Raw genomic sequence first — 14718 nt, 5'->3', positions numbered from 1 at the left:
TTAGCTTATCAGATAGGAAAAATAAGACAGAGGTGCGATCTTGCTGCCCATTTGTTTTGGGTGTACTGACTAGTGATGCAGGAAATAATAATGCCCTGTTCACGCATGTTTGGTATCCTCAAGAGTTGGTGTTTGTGGCTGGAGAAGCAGCTGTGCACTTATTGCAAGGACTGTCTGGGGACTGTGCAGAACCACCTGAAAAAATAAGTCAGGCACATGCTTAAGGACCTGCTTTGCAGTAAACCACCTTTTTGAGCAGGTACATTTGGTGGCCACGAGCGCAAGTGCCCCTTCTCACACTGAGCCTGACACGGGAAAATAATAAGCAAACCCTGATTTGATATTTGTATAAGTCCTGGTCCCAAAACCAAGGCAGGCACCATCCCTGCTTCTACGGCACCTGAAACTGGGACACTTTGTTAAACAACTTTGTTCCTCAAGATTTTTTAATTACATTTATTAAATTTTTCTTATATTTTTGTGCCTTGAAGCTGCTAGAGGTGGTAAACCTTTCAGTTTTCCCCATGAGCTGTCTGAAGCCTCCCCATCACCTGCAAAGGTACTTCACTTTCAGCTTCTTTAAAGAAGTTTCCCCATTTTCTTGTTTTCCCCTTTGCAGCTTCTTTGTCTCCATGAAGCTACATAGGGTGAGTTAATATTATTTTTCCCCTGTCCTCAGAGCCCCTCTGATCTCTCCCAGCATCTGCCACCACCATGGTCCAGCAGCAAACCCCAGGATGAATAAGTAAACCCTGTGTGGGGACGGGCACGTCAGTCCTGAGAGATGTGCTCCAGCTGGGCATGGCTCTGCTGGGGTCTTCCCCCAACAATAAAAAAAAAAAAATCAGAGAAAATCAGTTCTTGGGGGGGAAAAACAACAACAATAACAACAAACAACCCAAACCAAACTTGGACATTCCTGAGGGATGGGGGAATGGCATGGCCAGGGGCTGCTCTAGAGCTCAGTGCCTGCAGTACCTTGGTCAGTTTGGCAGGTGCTTTACCTCAAAAACAGGGCTAAAAAAGCAGATTTTGCTCCCAAAATAAAAACACAGGAAAGAGGGAAGAGCCTGAAACAGGCTAGGATGCCTTCACATGGGTTGACATGTCTCTCTTGTCCCAGAATCCTCTCTCTCCCCCAGGTACCACAGGATTAGCACCAAGTCTGTGTTTCAGAGGAGGAAAAAAATAAAGAGGATTTATTTCCAAGGGGGAAAAAATTCTGACACTTTGTGGAAAGCTGAGAGGGCACATGATCCACACCTGGAGGTTGCTTTTAGTCAAAGGGTTTTATTTTTATGAAAAAATAGAAAATTTCATCTCTTACGCTACAAAAAAAAAAAAAAAAGTACACAAAACTGCACAGAGGAGGTGGGGAGGGGAAGGGAGGAATAATTACAGCAATGCTACAGTCTCCTATGAGTTAAAACACTGACATGAGGAGCCAAGACAGATGCTGTGGCTCTGGTAGTGCTGGATGCACCAGCTCATGCCCTAAGGAACTGCAATTAACATATTAATAAAGATTAGAAACTACGTTTTACTCTTAAGACTGTGTCTTACACAAGCGTTAATGACTAATTTCAAGACTACAGCAGTCCAAAGAGTCACAAGTTCTTGACCACTGGGACTTCTACATCATATTCAACAATGAAGAGACAAAAACAGTTTTTACCTTCATTATTTTGTTCTTCTCACAATTAACATATAGAAGTAATAAATAACATTATAAACTGATTTTTTTTTTTTTTTTTTGGTGTCTTTTAAATCAGTCTTCACAAGCCAAGCTTGGGGACACTGCTTTCTCCTGAAATGAAAACACTGTATTAAAAAGAACTTTTTCACCTCCCAGGCCCTTTGAAATACCTTCCTCGCAATTAGCAGCAAAATACACTGGAGAAAAAGTATTCATTGGACCAGCTGCAGCACTAGCAAGCTGGAAAAGCAAAGTGCTCAGACTGAACTGTAGGCAGGAAACCCACCCAACAGCCCTTACAAAGAGCACAGGCTGTAAAATATTCCTGTCATCACCCCAATATACAGGACCATACCCAAAATACAGAGTATGTGTAGTTCTGGGATGGGAACCAAAACCTCTGTTGTCTCTGGAATTTGCTTGTGGACATAGAAGCTGTAACTTTTGGACCCTACTTGTTAAAACACCATTTTCTTTTTTTTAGCTCTAAGACAAAGCTTATTAATACAGAGATCTGTAGCAAGAAGAAGCTCTTGAAATAAATATAAAAGTTTCTTTATTTATTGGAGGAACTGAGGTGTCCTATTTACAAATGTGGTCTGGCTGCAGAACAGTTTGTTTTCCACCAGTTCATCATTTTGAAGGTTATTGTATGCACCCAGCCATACCTACTATGCCTTAAAACCCCTGCAAATGGTGAAAGGGAATTCTTCTGGTAAAGTCCATGAACAAAAGACTAACCCCAGCTCCTCCCACAGAGCCAAAAGGTAAGGAATCAGAGGAGATGGTGGGCAGAAAGTGCTGAGTATTTGACAATACCATCTCTCTCTGTGCAGCCGATGGATGCAGGTGGTGACTGAACAATTCCTCTCAACAAAACAAGCCGTTTCCGTCGTCTTACAGGTTATTTTCCCAAGCATTGCAGGCAGGGAGGCACAAGTAATCCCAGGACAGTTCTGCTGACAGCTCTAATAATCTTATTTATTACACAACAAATTTCTATTATGCACTGAAATTCTTAGTCATGATTTCCACCCCCGCCCCCGTGTCTTTTGTGGTCTGGTGGATGCCAAAATGAAACAACAGGATGAAAAATCACACCATCAAGATTTGTCAGACCTCACCACGGCTCTTCTCCTTCCTATTTCTCCCAATTCCCGATGAGCTTAGTGGCAGCTTGCAGGGGAGGAGGCCATTTCCAAACAGGAAAATATTGCCTGAAGAAGATCTGCTGAAAGCAAGCAAGCTAAGCAAGAAAAAAAAGAAAACCAAAAAAACAAACCCAGCCCAAACCAACCCAACCCAACCCAACCCAATCCAACTTTCTCCTCCTGGACTTTTCCCTTTTCTTTAGAGAGTGCTCTGTATCAAATGTCATACAAGGACTTGGAGGAAATAGAATAAAGATTCTTGAAACAGCTGAAGGCGGCACAAGCTTCTGCAAGATGTGAAGGACACGCGTCGGGCACTGGATGAACTCTCGGGCTTGGCTCGACAGAACTGGGGATGATGGCAGCTGCAGCAAGTCAACACATCCATGTCATCGCCAAGGAAGGATACTACAAGCTCCTTCCCAAGCCCTCCAAGAAAGCAATGTATCTACAGTAACATCAAACACTTGTCATCTGCTGAGCCATTTAAAAATCCCCCCACAGGCTATGAACACCAAATTAACTGTGCTGATTAATACTGCCAACAGCCAAAGGAAGACAGCCCCAAACTGGTTCTTGGTGGGATTGCCAGGGTTGGTCCCTCTGAAAACAGCAGCCCTGAGTTTTAACAGCCACATTGAATCCCAATGACAAACAAGCACTGACCCAAGCTGTGCCATCCCCAGAGGGATGGGACCTTCTCAACCATGGGATGCCACTGCTGGGACCATGCTGGGATGCTCTGCTTTTCCCTCCTCTCTGCACAAGGCAACCAGGTCCCTACCCAAACCAAAAATGACTGGAGATATAAGCTGGGAATAGCACAGTGCCCAAAATAATCCTACCCCTCTACCCCCAATCTGGGGGAAATAATGCAAAATCAATGTGCTGGATGATTATGTGGATGCGTCCATGCGCAACCCAGGGCTTAATCCCTGGAATGAGAAGAACAGCAAAATCTCTTCCTTCCAGGTAAAGCCACCCCACGATTTCTTTCCTGGGCTCCAGGGATGGTGGCACTTGCAGCAGGGGACAAGAGCCACGCTGGGTGTGGAGGCAATCCAATGCTATCTTTGGGCAGGTCTGGTGCACCCCAAAAACTGATGCCATGTTGTCCCTAGAAGCCACCGAGAGCAGAATGTTTTACTTTTCTTCTGGCTATCGCCAGCCCACGGTGGAAAGGAAAAGGAGGCGAGGTCTTTTCTTTAAGCAGACTCCTGCTTCATACACATCGTCAAAATTCAAGGCTTTCAAGGTTGCTTAAAATACAAAGCATAGCGGTAACACAAAAGGGAGAGAAAACAAAGCAGAAGAAGGGTGGAAGCAAAAAAAGAACAAACCAAGGAAAGAGCCCCAATCTTGTACCTGATGCGTAACAAATTATACAGTATATACATTTTGTCATGTGTTTTCCTCCCAGAAGAGCAAAGGAAAAGAGACTGGTAACACAGAGAGAGGAAAAAAAAAATACACCCTGTATTGTATTTGCCATGGAGTAAGCAACATGTTTATACACTAGTCTCTATAACTTAAGGCTGTGTGACAGCATTTTTCTTCTTTCCTTTAAATGTACAAAACAAAATATCTATTGAGAAATAATCTAACCATATTGCTCTTCAATACACTTCTGTAGACAAGTAAGATTTGAAGTAAACTCCAGTAAACTGCAGCTTTTGGGATCCCATGAACGGCTATAAAACTCCTCCGCTCACATCAGCCCTTGGAAGCATTACTGTGTGCTGCCATAATTCAGTATATAAAGGTGCTATATATATGTAAATCTCCTGTGTACAGACAACGTGTGGTGGGAAGGCTCGTTGTCATCATTGCTGAAGCATAATAGATGGGTTAACCTTGTGTACAGCAGATCCATTTCCATGTTCCATGCATGTTACATTTACTTCATGAAAATGAGGACACAAATAGGAAGAAAAGTCAATTCTTTAGAAATGCTGTGGCAGAGGCCAACGTCCTTCAGTTACAGAAATCACCGAATTTCCCTTTTTTTTTTTTTCTTTTGGTCAAAATAAATCTCCAGGCTAGAGTACAAAGTGCAGGACCAACCCACTTGAGGAAGCAACTTTAAAAACAAGTTACAATGGCACCATCCCATTCACCAACTGGACCTTCACCTCCTGAAGGCTGTTCATTATCTTCTTCTGGTGACCCACAAGTGTCACTCCCAGACGCCTCAAGTCCCTGTGGGAGAAAGCAGACATTGGTTCCAGGGACATGCTGCCGCGCGCAACCACACACTGTGTGTGCCGATGCTGCTGCCAGTGCTCTTACCATGTGCGGCTCCCGAAGCCCTTTACCAAGGAAACAAGTTTAATTTTCTCCATTTTTAAACATTATTTTTTAATAGTCAATGGCATCTTTAATGGCTGAGGGATCACCTCACTGGCCAAGGGGAAAAGCTGAATGGCAAAGCATCAGCACCGTCTTTGGCCAAGGACTCCGCTAGGTGTGAATAGTCCTATTTCCAAGAGAAAAGCTGCATGAGAAAGCCTATGTTGCAGTTTCCTCTTCTCCTGGGAGAGGCTGGTGTTTGGTTTTGAGTATGAGCAGTGAGAAGAGAGGTCAATCCATGGTTCCTTCCTCTTCAGATGAGGCAAAGCCAAAGATAACATCAACTGCAATCCTAGAGTCAGCTCCTAGAGGAAGCTGAATGGCAAAAGCCCCACGCACAGCCACCACCCCAAAGACCCACTAACGTCAACAGGAACTGGCAACACAGGTCCCCTCTGGGCCTTTGCAAATCTTCATGTAAACCCACATATGAGTCTTTTGGGGGGTGAATTCTACAAGCCAAAGGCTTGTAGAATTACAAGCCTTATTAAGCTGTCTGATGGGCTGCCATTACAGGAGAGCTGTAAAAGAAGATAGCTGATGTGAATGTCTTAGAAGCTCAGCCCTCTAAAATGTGGGTATCTAGATGAAGGTAATCACCAAAGGTCATGTTGACGGTGTGAATGTGGCACCTCCATGGGACAATTTACCCCATCCAAAGGAAGGAGTGGGACAAGTCATCCCCTGGATGTACTGGATGTAGGACCTTGGGTGATCACATTCAATTACACATCTAAAGTCAGGTAAGACCATGGGTTATGGCAGGGTATAAGTGTAGGTTTTTCTTTATAGGAGTAAAAGTTTTAGCAAAGAATTGTGGGAATAAAAGCTCAGAAAAAAACTCAAGACAGGTGCATCCACGTTTCCAACACAAGACACAGAGACTGTTAGAGAAGCAGTTGGACTTAGACGTGGTGTTTTGTCTGAAGACTTCCAGAGAAATACTAGCCCCTCACTTTCTACTTCTGAGTTGGACTGAATAAAGGGTGTTTTCAAAGTAGGGCCCTACATTCCTGCCAATACACGTGTGAATCCCAGAGCTGCCGATGCCCCATGCAGGGCTCTCAGAAGTCTTTTAGGAGAAAGTTCTCCACCAAAAGCCAGACATGTGACCTTGAACACGCAGATGCTTTTTGGAAACCACACTGGTAGGGCTGGTGCTTGTAAGGGCTGGGATCATCCATAGCACTCAGGAACTCTAACATCACCTGAGCTCTACTGCAAACCTGGCCTGCAGCTGGACTGCAGGTCCATGCAACAACCACCACGATGCTTCTGCATAACGCATGTGAGCTACCCATGGAGGAGTACTTCTCAGCAGCTTCCCGCTTTGCACAGAGACTCCTGTGTGAATACAACCAACCATCCCCATACAAAAATTACATAGATGAATGTTGCTTTGAATAAAAAGCAAACCCGAGAGAAGGTGTGATACGGTAACATTTGAGCTGGTTGAAGCCAAAAGCTAGATCTGCTGCTCTCCAAGGATCACCACTCTTTCAACCTTTTGATTTGGAAAATAACAGGTTTTCTGCTTGAGGTTAAACACTTCATTTCATTATCATACCCTTTTTCAGCAATGCATCTTGCCAATGCGTAGGGGAATTCACAGTGTAAGAGGCAAGGAGTGAGGGAAGTTGGGGAGACACATCAGCAATGCTCCTCACCTGGCAGAAAGGGTCACAAAGGTGTCTGCCTACTCAGGGGGACACACTTTCATTTTTGCCTCCACTGAATTGCAAAACTAGTTCAGCAAGCCATCTTAATAATGAAGGAAAATGTAGTAATGCTACTGTTACATGCAATTTATTTTATGTACACAGCATGTTGGAAATTCACACCAGAGGTCAAAGAAAACCCCAACCCAGCATAGGACCCGATTTTTAAAAGAGCCAACATCCATCTTCCCCCTGCTGAGCAGTGCTCTGCTGGCACTTTTTGAAAACTAAGCTTTTTTTTTTTTTGAGGTATCTGAAGTGCACGCTGAGCTCTTTTGGAAATACAGCACCACATATTTCACACACGTGTAATTTCTGATGCAGACAAAACAGCCTAAAATGATGAGAAAGGCATGTATTTGTGTTTCACATGCAACTACATCAGTCTACTAAAAACTACTCACTACACAGCTTTTGTTTTTCTTCCCATTATAGTATGCCACATAACCCAATATCTTTGAGGAGTCCCTCACTGATTTCCAAGAGAGAAAGAAAAAGGAGTTTCTGGTTTCAATCCACTAGCTGCTCACTAGGGGATCCAGTCTATTTTTTTTTTTAAATATTGAATCCTCTTGAATGCAGAGCCACTGGCCAAAGGACTCCTCAGAGAGGGGGAAAAAACAAAAAAAATAGTGGGGTATTTTACCTCTGCAAAGATGGAGGAGAAGCCTAATCCAGACAACGGCTCCTGAGCCAGATGCTCACCCAGTATAAAACCAGCAGTTTTATTCAAAAGCCACCTCCTGCTTTGCAAAGCCAGGAACAAAACTTTCCAAAAAATGCCTAGAAAATGCTGGAGCTCTGATTCCCTGTTTTTTCAAGCATGGCACTTTGCATGCTCCTGGGCATCCAGCCTTGAAGGACTTACAGTGTCAAATGCAGAAGCTAATTTTAAATAAAATTTAGTGCGCAAGCCAGCTGGTTTGTGGACAAAAAAATAATCAATTTTTGTGCCAAAGGGCCACAAAACGACTTTTCTCAGGCTCCAGAGATGCTCTGATTCACGCTACTGCAGCCAACTGGTAATTTCAGTGGGCTGAGCTCTACAGAGGAGATGCATGTGGCTATCTACCTGGGTTTTGCAACAAAAATGTGCAATTCCCTGCAAGAAAAGGCACAACTAAGACCTGGGGGCACTTGCCATCATGATCCAGATTGCCCCTTGCAAAGCAGGTGACCCCAGATGGTGGGTTTTGTCAAGATACGTGCACCCATCTGCCGTGGGGGTTTTCAAAATATTAATACTTGCCTTGTCCCTAGGAACAAGACAACTTTTAGTTTTGTTTCAGGGAGAAGTCTCTCCACTTTACCCTTCTCTTTCATCCATGTAGGGAGAAAATGGAAATAGGTCATCCTCTTAGTACTTCATTAGCAAGCAATTTGAATTCCTGCCAAGTTGAGCAAAAAGCCAAGGAAATAACAGGGAAAATTAGTGTCGGCTCACCCCTTGCAGGAATGCCCAGCTGCCAGGGACAACCCCCTTTTCTGCAGTAACCTCCATTTGTAAGGGTTGAATTCAGAGTCTCCACATCATAAGAAACGTATTTAAAACATTTTATTTACAAACAGAACTACTTATACAACATGGACCAGTTTGTCAAACACAGTGGACCAGGACTGGGTTGCCACAGAAAATACACCCCCCCTCACCAGCCACTTAGTCCTGCAAGCACCAGGTTCCTGTAAGATCCCCATGGTTGGCAGACGTCAACCTGCCACAGATCTTTTGTATTTCACTTCCTCCTACCCAGGGCAGATTTCACCACACTTCCTCAGGTGTGTAACTCTACAATTACCTGTGCAGACTAGGACTACTCATGGAGTTAATTCGTGGCCAGTTGAAATGAGAGGAAATAAGCTCAAAGACCCTCAGGAGATGTCAAAGAGAGAGGAATCCACTTGCTAGGGACTTCTGCATTAAATGAGGGTTAAAAAAAATGGTTTTTAATTAAGAGTTCACCTGCTCGTATTCATTATTCCCACCCTACTTGATTATGAGATGAAAACTGGCTTGTTCATTCAGAGATGCAGCATCACAATCCCAAGACAGATATCAGGTTAATAAAAGCCTCTAGAGCAGGTGAACTCTTAAATGCTCTTATTCCCATGTAACTTTTAATAAGTAATTTATTCTATTTTAGAAGAAAAAATAAATACAATGCAAAGCAACACAACACATATTATTACAAATATTCAGAGGTCTTCATCTAATATCAAACAACAGCGTGTCCTGAGATTCAGTGAGTACGGAGCTTTCAAAAGGTGAAATTCTGTAGTCCACACTTATTATTGGTCCAGTCAATGGTCAGATTGAAATTCATGTCATGGATTGATCTATTCTTGAGTATTGTCCTGGTCAAGTTATTCTTGCAGTGGATTGACAGAGCTCTAGACACACTCAAGGTCACTAGGTGGTCCAGAAGTCTAAAGAGCAGGTCTGGTCCACTGGACAGGTTGCCTTCAAGTCTGATATCCAGTTGGGAAGAGGGGGTGGAGGGTGAGGCTCCACTTTTCACAAGGTGATTTGTCCCTTTGCAAGAATTAGAGCTAAATGTAGAGATCACTCTTCGTTTGCGCACATTTTCAGGACTTTGTTTAAGCAGGCAGAGCTCAGGACCTGGGGCAATAGTCACTGGGTTTAGCTTTTCCACCTTTTGTTTTCAGAAATTTGTCACTAATACTACTGTTTTCTGTAATAAATGCATCAAGCCACCAGTTTGAAAGATGCAGGGTAGTAACTGAGGTTTTGCTTTGTATGCTGGGGGGGGACTGAAGACAGAAAAAAAAAAAGCTGACCATCTACCATCTCAAACAGGTCCCATTAAAGAGGCCACAAGCTGGGATCCCACAGTCACCAGTCCTGTCAGTGTTATGGCCACCCCCCCTGAACGTTTTTCAGTAGATTTTAGGATTTCTCTACATTCATCATGGTGATTTCTCTCCCCTCCTCTGTTTTTTCTGGCAGCAATCATCCAATTCTCCCTTCTCCATCAATTTCCACACCTGTCTCCTACATAGTTTGAATTTGGGGAATATGATTCTGGATGGTATTTGAAGGCAACCTTTTAAATTGTACAGAATGCTTTACTGATGTCATTTAGGAAAAGCAAGTTACTTTCTAATGTTCAGATCATCTTTTCGTCCAATTCCCCCCAAGTCCCAGCTCCGTAATATGTTGAACAGTTCCCTCTATTCAAAATTAAAAGGAACATTTAACCTGAATTCTCCTTTACTGGGTACAAAATGTTTTGTTGTTCCCCTTTTACTGGGAAAACAAACAACACAAAACAAAACAACAAAACCAAACCTCCAGAAAACCAAAACCCCCAATATATTAACCTTTAAAGAACTTTGCTTGTTCCAGTGTTTATTTTCTGGAGAACCTGTGAGAGTCTCAGCTGAGTCCTCCTATGAGCCATTTATCTCCTTTACTTTGTGTATTTTAAGGGCAAACTGCCAGTTTCCATCAGCCTGAGCATGTGGTTTAGGTCTTCAACACCCTTCCTTGTAAGCCGCTATGATATCTTTTCCTTTTTTTTTAACATCTGAGAATCTGGTCTTTTTTACTGTATCTGAGAGAGATGAGAGAAGTCTTTATTTGGATCGCTGGTTGGCTTTTTAATGAATCTTCCCCAGTTTTCCCCAACAGACCTGAGTGGGGTCCAGCCTTCTTGCTAAGCCACTGCTGCAAGGCCAAGGGGCATGGGCTGAGCTCAACAACTAAGCCTGACTCATGCAAGCATCTCTGTCCAAGGCAGATTTGGGATTCATTTGCTGCCATGGATAGCTAACGAGTCAGAGCCAGCTCAGAAAAATTGATGTAGCTACCTTGACATCAGCAGAACTTCACCACATTTGCCAGGTGGGAATCTAATGGAGTTGCACAATGCCACAATGCATTTGACTTTTTGGCTTTGTACAAGAGTCTCTCGGTGCAGGAGGATGTGAGGTTGAAGATTTTCGACGTGTCTTTTTTTCAGTTTCAACTGAAATGCAAGATGGATTCATGAAATGACTCCTTTCAGCACCAACCTTTGCCCCGGAAGCTCCCAAAGAATAAATATAGAGAAGTATTTAAATTTTTAAGTGAAATTAAAGAGATAATTTCACAATCCAAAATGTTACACTCAAGAATAGGTGGTATCTGGCACAGTTGTAATAGTTTCTTCTATTATTTATTAATTATAAGTGGGCAACCCAATGAATACTCGTTATGTCATATTACATTGCACTGTGTTTTGTGTGATTTGGGGGAAATGCAGACAATCCTCCAAAAGGGGAAGTTAGGAATAGTTTTGTCGGTGGGATGAGATGCTAAGGCCATTTAAAGCTATATGAGTAAAGCGAACTTCTAATTTACTGTCAAAAATGCCCATTAATTTGCGGTTGAACTCAACATTTTCTCTGACCCAAATCTGAGCATTTCACTTCCAAGCAGTTATTTTAGAGCTCTTGAAATTGCATAAAATTCTAAAAAGGAACAAACTGGAAGCTTTTGTGAAATCTAATTTTCTTCTTTGATATGACTCATTCAGCCAACCAGTAACAAGCCTGTGATATATTTTAGACAATCTGCATTTTCTATCAGAACTTGCTCTGGTTATTAGATTGAGATGGCATAGTAGATGGGAATGGTCCAATGTTTTCCTTTCTTCTTAAAGTACTGTCTAATTTTAGCCCTTCTCTTCTCACTCACCCTCTGGCTGGGTCTTCCTGCTGTGTGGATTCTGCGCACCCTGAGGATGGAATTCTTCCTTGGTCAACATTTGTAGATAACCAGCCTAAATAAAGCCTTGGTGTTTCTGGGCATTGCCATATCAGATGAGCAGGTAAGGAATTGTGGAGCCCTCAAAAGCCAAAGTAACACGGCAAATAATTGCAGGACTAGGCTGAGAAACTGCATGTAAGAGTCTCAGGCACTCAAAAAGGATCTGGGTAGAAATCCTTGCACCCTGGCTCCCAGGACATTCACTAGAAAGGATTTCATTCCTACCTTGGTGGTTTCATGTGAGTGACTGGATTTGAAATTTGGCTGGATAAATCCAGGTGTAAGGGGGAAATATTGGTGATGTGGATGGAGAAAATAAAAATCTGACACTCTTGCTCTCCCTCCACGCATGACTTGTCACACTAAGGCAAAACTGAACTCAAGGCAGGTGTTACCAACCTGCAGCACATGCAAAGGACCCCCTATCCTGTACAGTCTGCTCCAAGAAAGCCCTCAGGCAGGCAGGAGATATGCTTTGGTTCTGCAGGGTGTGGGGAATTTTTCTTGTTTTACTCCTAATCCCTGGCACCAATTCTGTGTGTGCACTGTCCATCTGCATGTTGTCAGAGGAGCCATGATCTCCTCCAAAGCAGCATGGAGCACACTCCTTCCTACTCTGCCCCAATGCCTGCAGTAACCCAAGCTCAACTAAGCCAGCTCTGGGGCAAGTTTGAGTAAGGGGCAGGAGGAATGTACAGACATAATTACACAAGCAAGACAGGCAACTAAAGGTGGAGCATAACAAACCAACAGCCCCAAGGCATCTATCAACTCATTTTAGTGCTGTCACCCCAACCACAGTCATACCCACGTGCAAAAACCAAGGGCACATTCAGAAGGAAGAGTCTTGTTCAGGGAGCCTGGTCCCTATAGCTGTGGGTTTGCTGATGCTCTTCTGATTGCGTTGGCTGTATCAATGCTTGTTTCTGTTAATGTTAAATATATTTCCATGCTTTACTGAGCGTCCACCTGGCTATGTCCAGATCAACTCTGCAACCAGCTTATCTTGTGTAAAGCCAGCATAACTAAGCAGGGACTCTAGCTCCTACACTAGTAGGATAGTTTATTTTTAATTTGTCTGTAAACCTGAATAATCAACTGCTATTATGTCTAGGGGATGACCTGCAAATTATTCAAGCATTAATTTCTGTAAGTAAAGGAGCCAAAGCACTGGCTGCCAACAGAGTGACCGTAAGCTTTAGTCTTCCCTGTGCTTGTTACCATCAATATGGATGGTGAAAGAGAAACTTCTGACTGCGAAGAAAGGGTAATGGCTTCTCTTTCTGCAGCCTCCTCCCTCCATATTTCTGAATATGTTTGTCTTCCCCAGCTCTGCAACTCCAGCAAATGAGGTGAAAATGATCATAATGCTACTCACTCTATGGTCACCTGAGCCACAGCATCCATTGAACTGTATCCGTTCTCCATGAAGATCTCTGTGTATCGGCCCATTTTGATGGCTTCCAGCCATTCCCCCACCGACCTGTAGGTGCTGCTCCCCACTGGACTGTGCTCTACCAACAGATTTGACACCCTGAGGACAAAAGGAAAAAACAGGAGCAAACAGAATCAGTATCAAGGTGAATCCAATGTGACTCATTCGCATTTTTAGATAGTAAAGATGGTTCTTCTGCCACGTTTTCAGTGACTGCTGCAGCCCAAATCCTCCCAGCACGCTTGATACACAATGTGTTAAACACACTGCTTCACTTCTGACTTTGGAGGTAGTTGCTGCCATTTCTGGTCCATGCTGCAATCAGTGAGAGGAGGAGAGGACTGGAGACCATCCCCACTGCCTCTCGCTCCTCTTGTACCCAGCTCCCCCAGTTGCTCTTACTTCAAGATCTCCGGTTTCACTCCGCCAGTTCTGTTTTCCTCCTCTGCCTGTAAATCTCCTAATTAACTTAAGACAGCCTAGATCCTGGAAACTGAAAATCCAATTACATTTCCCAGCAGCAGCTTTTGAGGGCAGGCTGCTGTTAACACCTCAGGGGCTGCTCCCGTGGAGCCGGGCCAGGATTTCAGATGCAGGTGGCCTCCAGCAAGCCCAGCAGAGAGCAGCAACACTCCAGCCATGCTCTAGCCTGAAACCACATGCAGGCCCTCGCTCAAAACCTTGCCGCGGCAATCGCTACCTGCTCGCTTATGCCATGCACGAAAGAAGCAACTCAGGCAAAATAATAACCCTTCACTGCAGCAGAAACATTGACATGAGTGACCTGTGCTGCATACAGGTCCACCTCTCTGCTAATGATGCACAGAGAACACAGGGGGCTTGTCCAAGGTCAGCCGGGAAAGAAACCAGATTTGTCCCCTGCTTGTAAACCAGGACATACAGCTAACATAAGCCTCACATAAAGATTACTACCCACGGGTAAAATAAACCCATGTTTGCTGGGTGATCAGTCTCTGACCATGAGACTTACACTGAAAAGACTTTCAACTGGAGGGAGAGCTGGGCTATTATTTTATTATAGCACTCCAAGATTCTTCATGTATTTTATGAGCACATTAGTATTATTTGTTTATTTAATAGCAATGCTGAAGGGTCCAATAAAATGTGAATACTTGCAGTACCAAAAGCATAATGGCTTCCCATTAACATTTTATACACATGAGGAATTCAAAACTCCTAAGTAATCATGATGAGAAGTGGATTTTCATCACTTATGTCAGGAGATACCTAGTATATGCACGGGCTGTAATGTAGAGAGTGACTTCCTCCCTTATTTGCATTAATCAGAATTTCCATAAAGAATACATTACATATATAAAAAAATCCTTTACAGCTGCTGTATGTTAAAATTATGATTCATTTGGCATTACTATGGTCTGAGCATGGCAATCTGTGGTTATAGAAACACTTCTCCAAAGCCCAGCTGTTCAGGTGCTTCATCCATGTCAAAAATACCTATAGCAGCTTTGAAAAGTTGACGTGTGGAATTGTGTGGACCTGTTCATGGAATAAAACATCAGCAAAGTGCTTAGCAGCTCAAGGGAACAGTTTACTGTCTATTTTCCTCTTTTCTGGCATAA

The 14718-nt window shown here is 43.4% G+C and overlaps 1 protein-coding gene and 1 long non-coding RNA gene across 15 annotated transcripts in view; one reads left to right on the top strand and one right to left on the bottom strand.

Annotated features, from left to right (window-relative positions):
• LOC110365240 (uncharacterized) overlaps window positions 1–14718 on the top strand; it is a 362256-nt gene that overhangs the window by 344308 nt on the left and 3230 nt on the right. The window contains exon 25 of the long non-coding RNA XR_010472314.1: window positions 11592–13262. This is a non-coding gene — a long non-coding RNA (uncharacterized LOC110365240). The remainder of the gene's footprint in view (window positions 1–11591; window positions 13263–14718) is intronic.
• Window positions 1668–14718, bottom strand: part of EPHA5 (EPH receptor A5) — a 212187-nt gene continuing 199136 nt past the window's right edge. For 11 of the 14 annotated variants that reach the window (XM_021299088.2, XM_065061574.1, XM_013369912.3 and 8 more), the window contains 2 exons: window positions 13061–13216; window positions 1668–5046 (listed from right to left, as the gene is read on the bottom strand). In XM_021299088.2, the coding sequence (XP_021154763.2) occupies window positions 4941–5046; window positions 13061–13216 (262 nt within the window). In that variant the 3' untranslated portion in view covers window positions 1668–4940. Of the gene's footprint in view, window positions 5047–7112; window positions 10901–13060; window positions 13217–14718 lie in introns of those variants that run through there. The other 3 variants (XM_065061577.1, XM_065061581.1, XM_065061583.1) reach the window with 1 other exon arrangement.

This window comes from Columba livia, chromosome 4 (genome assembly GCF_036013475.1).
Source record: "Columba livia isolate bColLiv1 breed racing homer chromosome 4, bColLiv1.pat.W.v2, whole genome shotgun sequence".
NCBI lineage: Eukaryota > Metazoa > Chordata > Aves > Columbiformes > Columbidae > Columba > Columba livia.
This window is presented reverse-complemented; position numbering and strand designations above follow the sequence as displayed.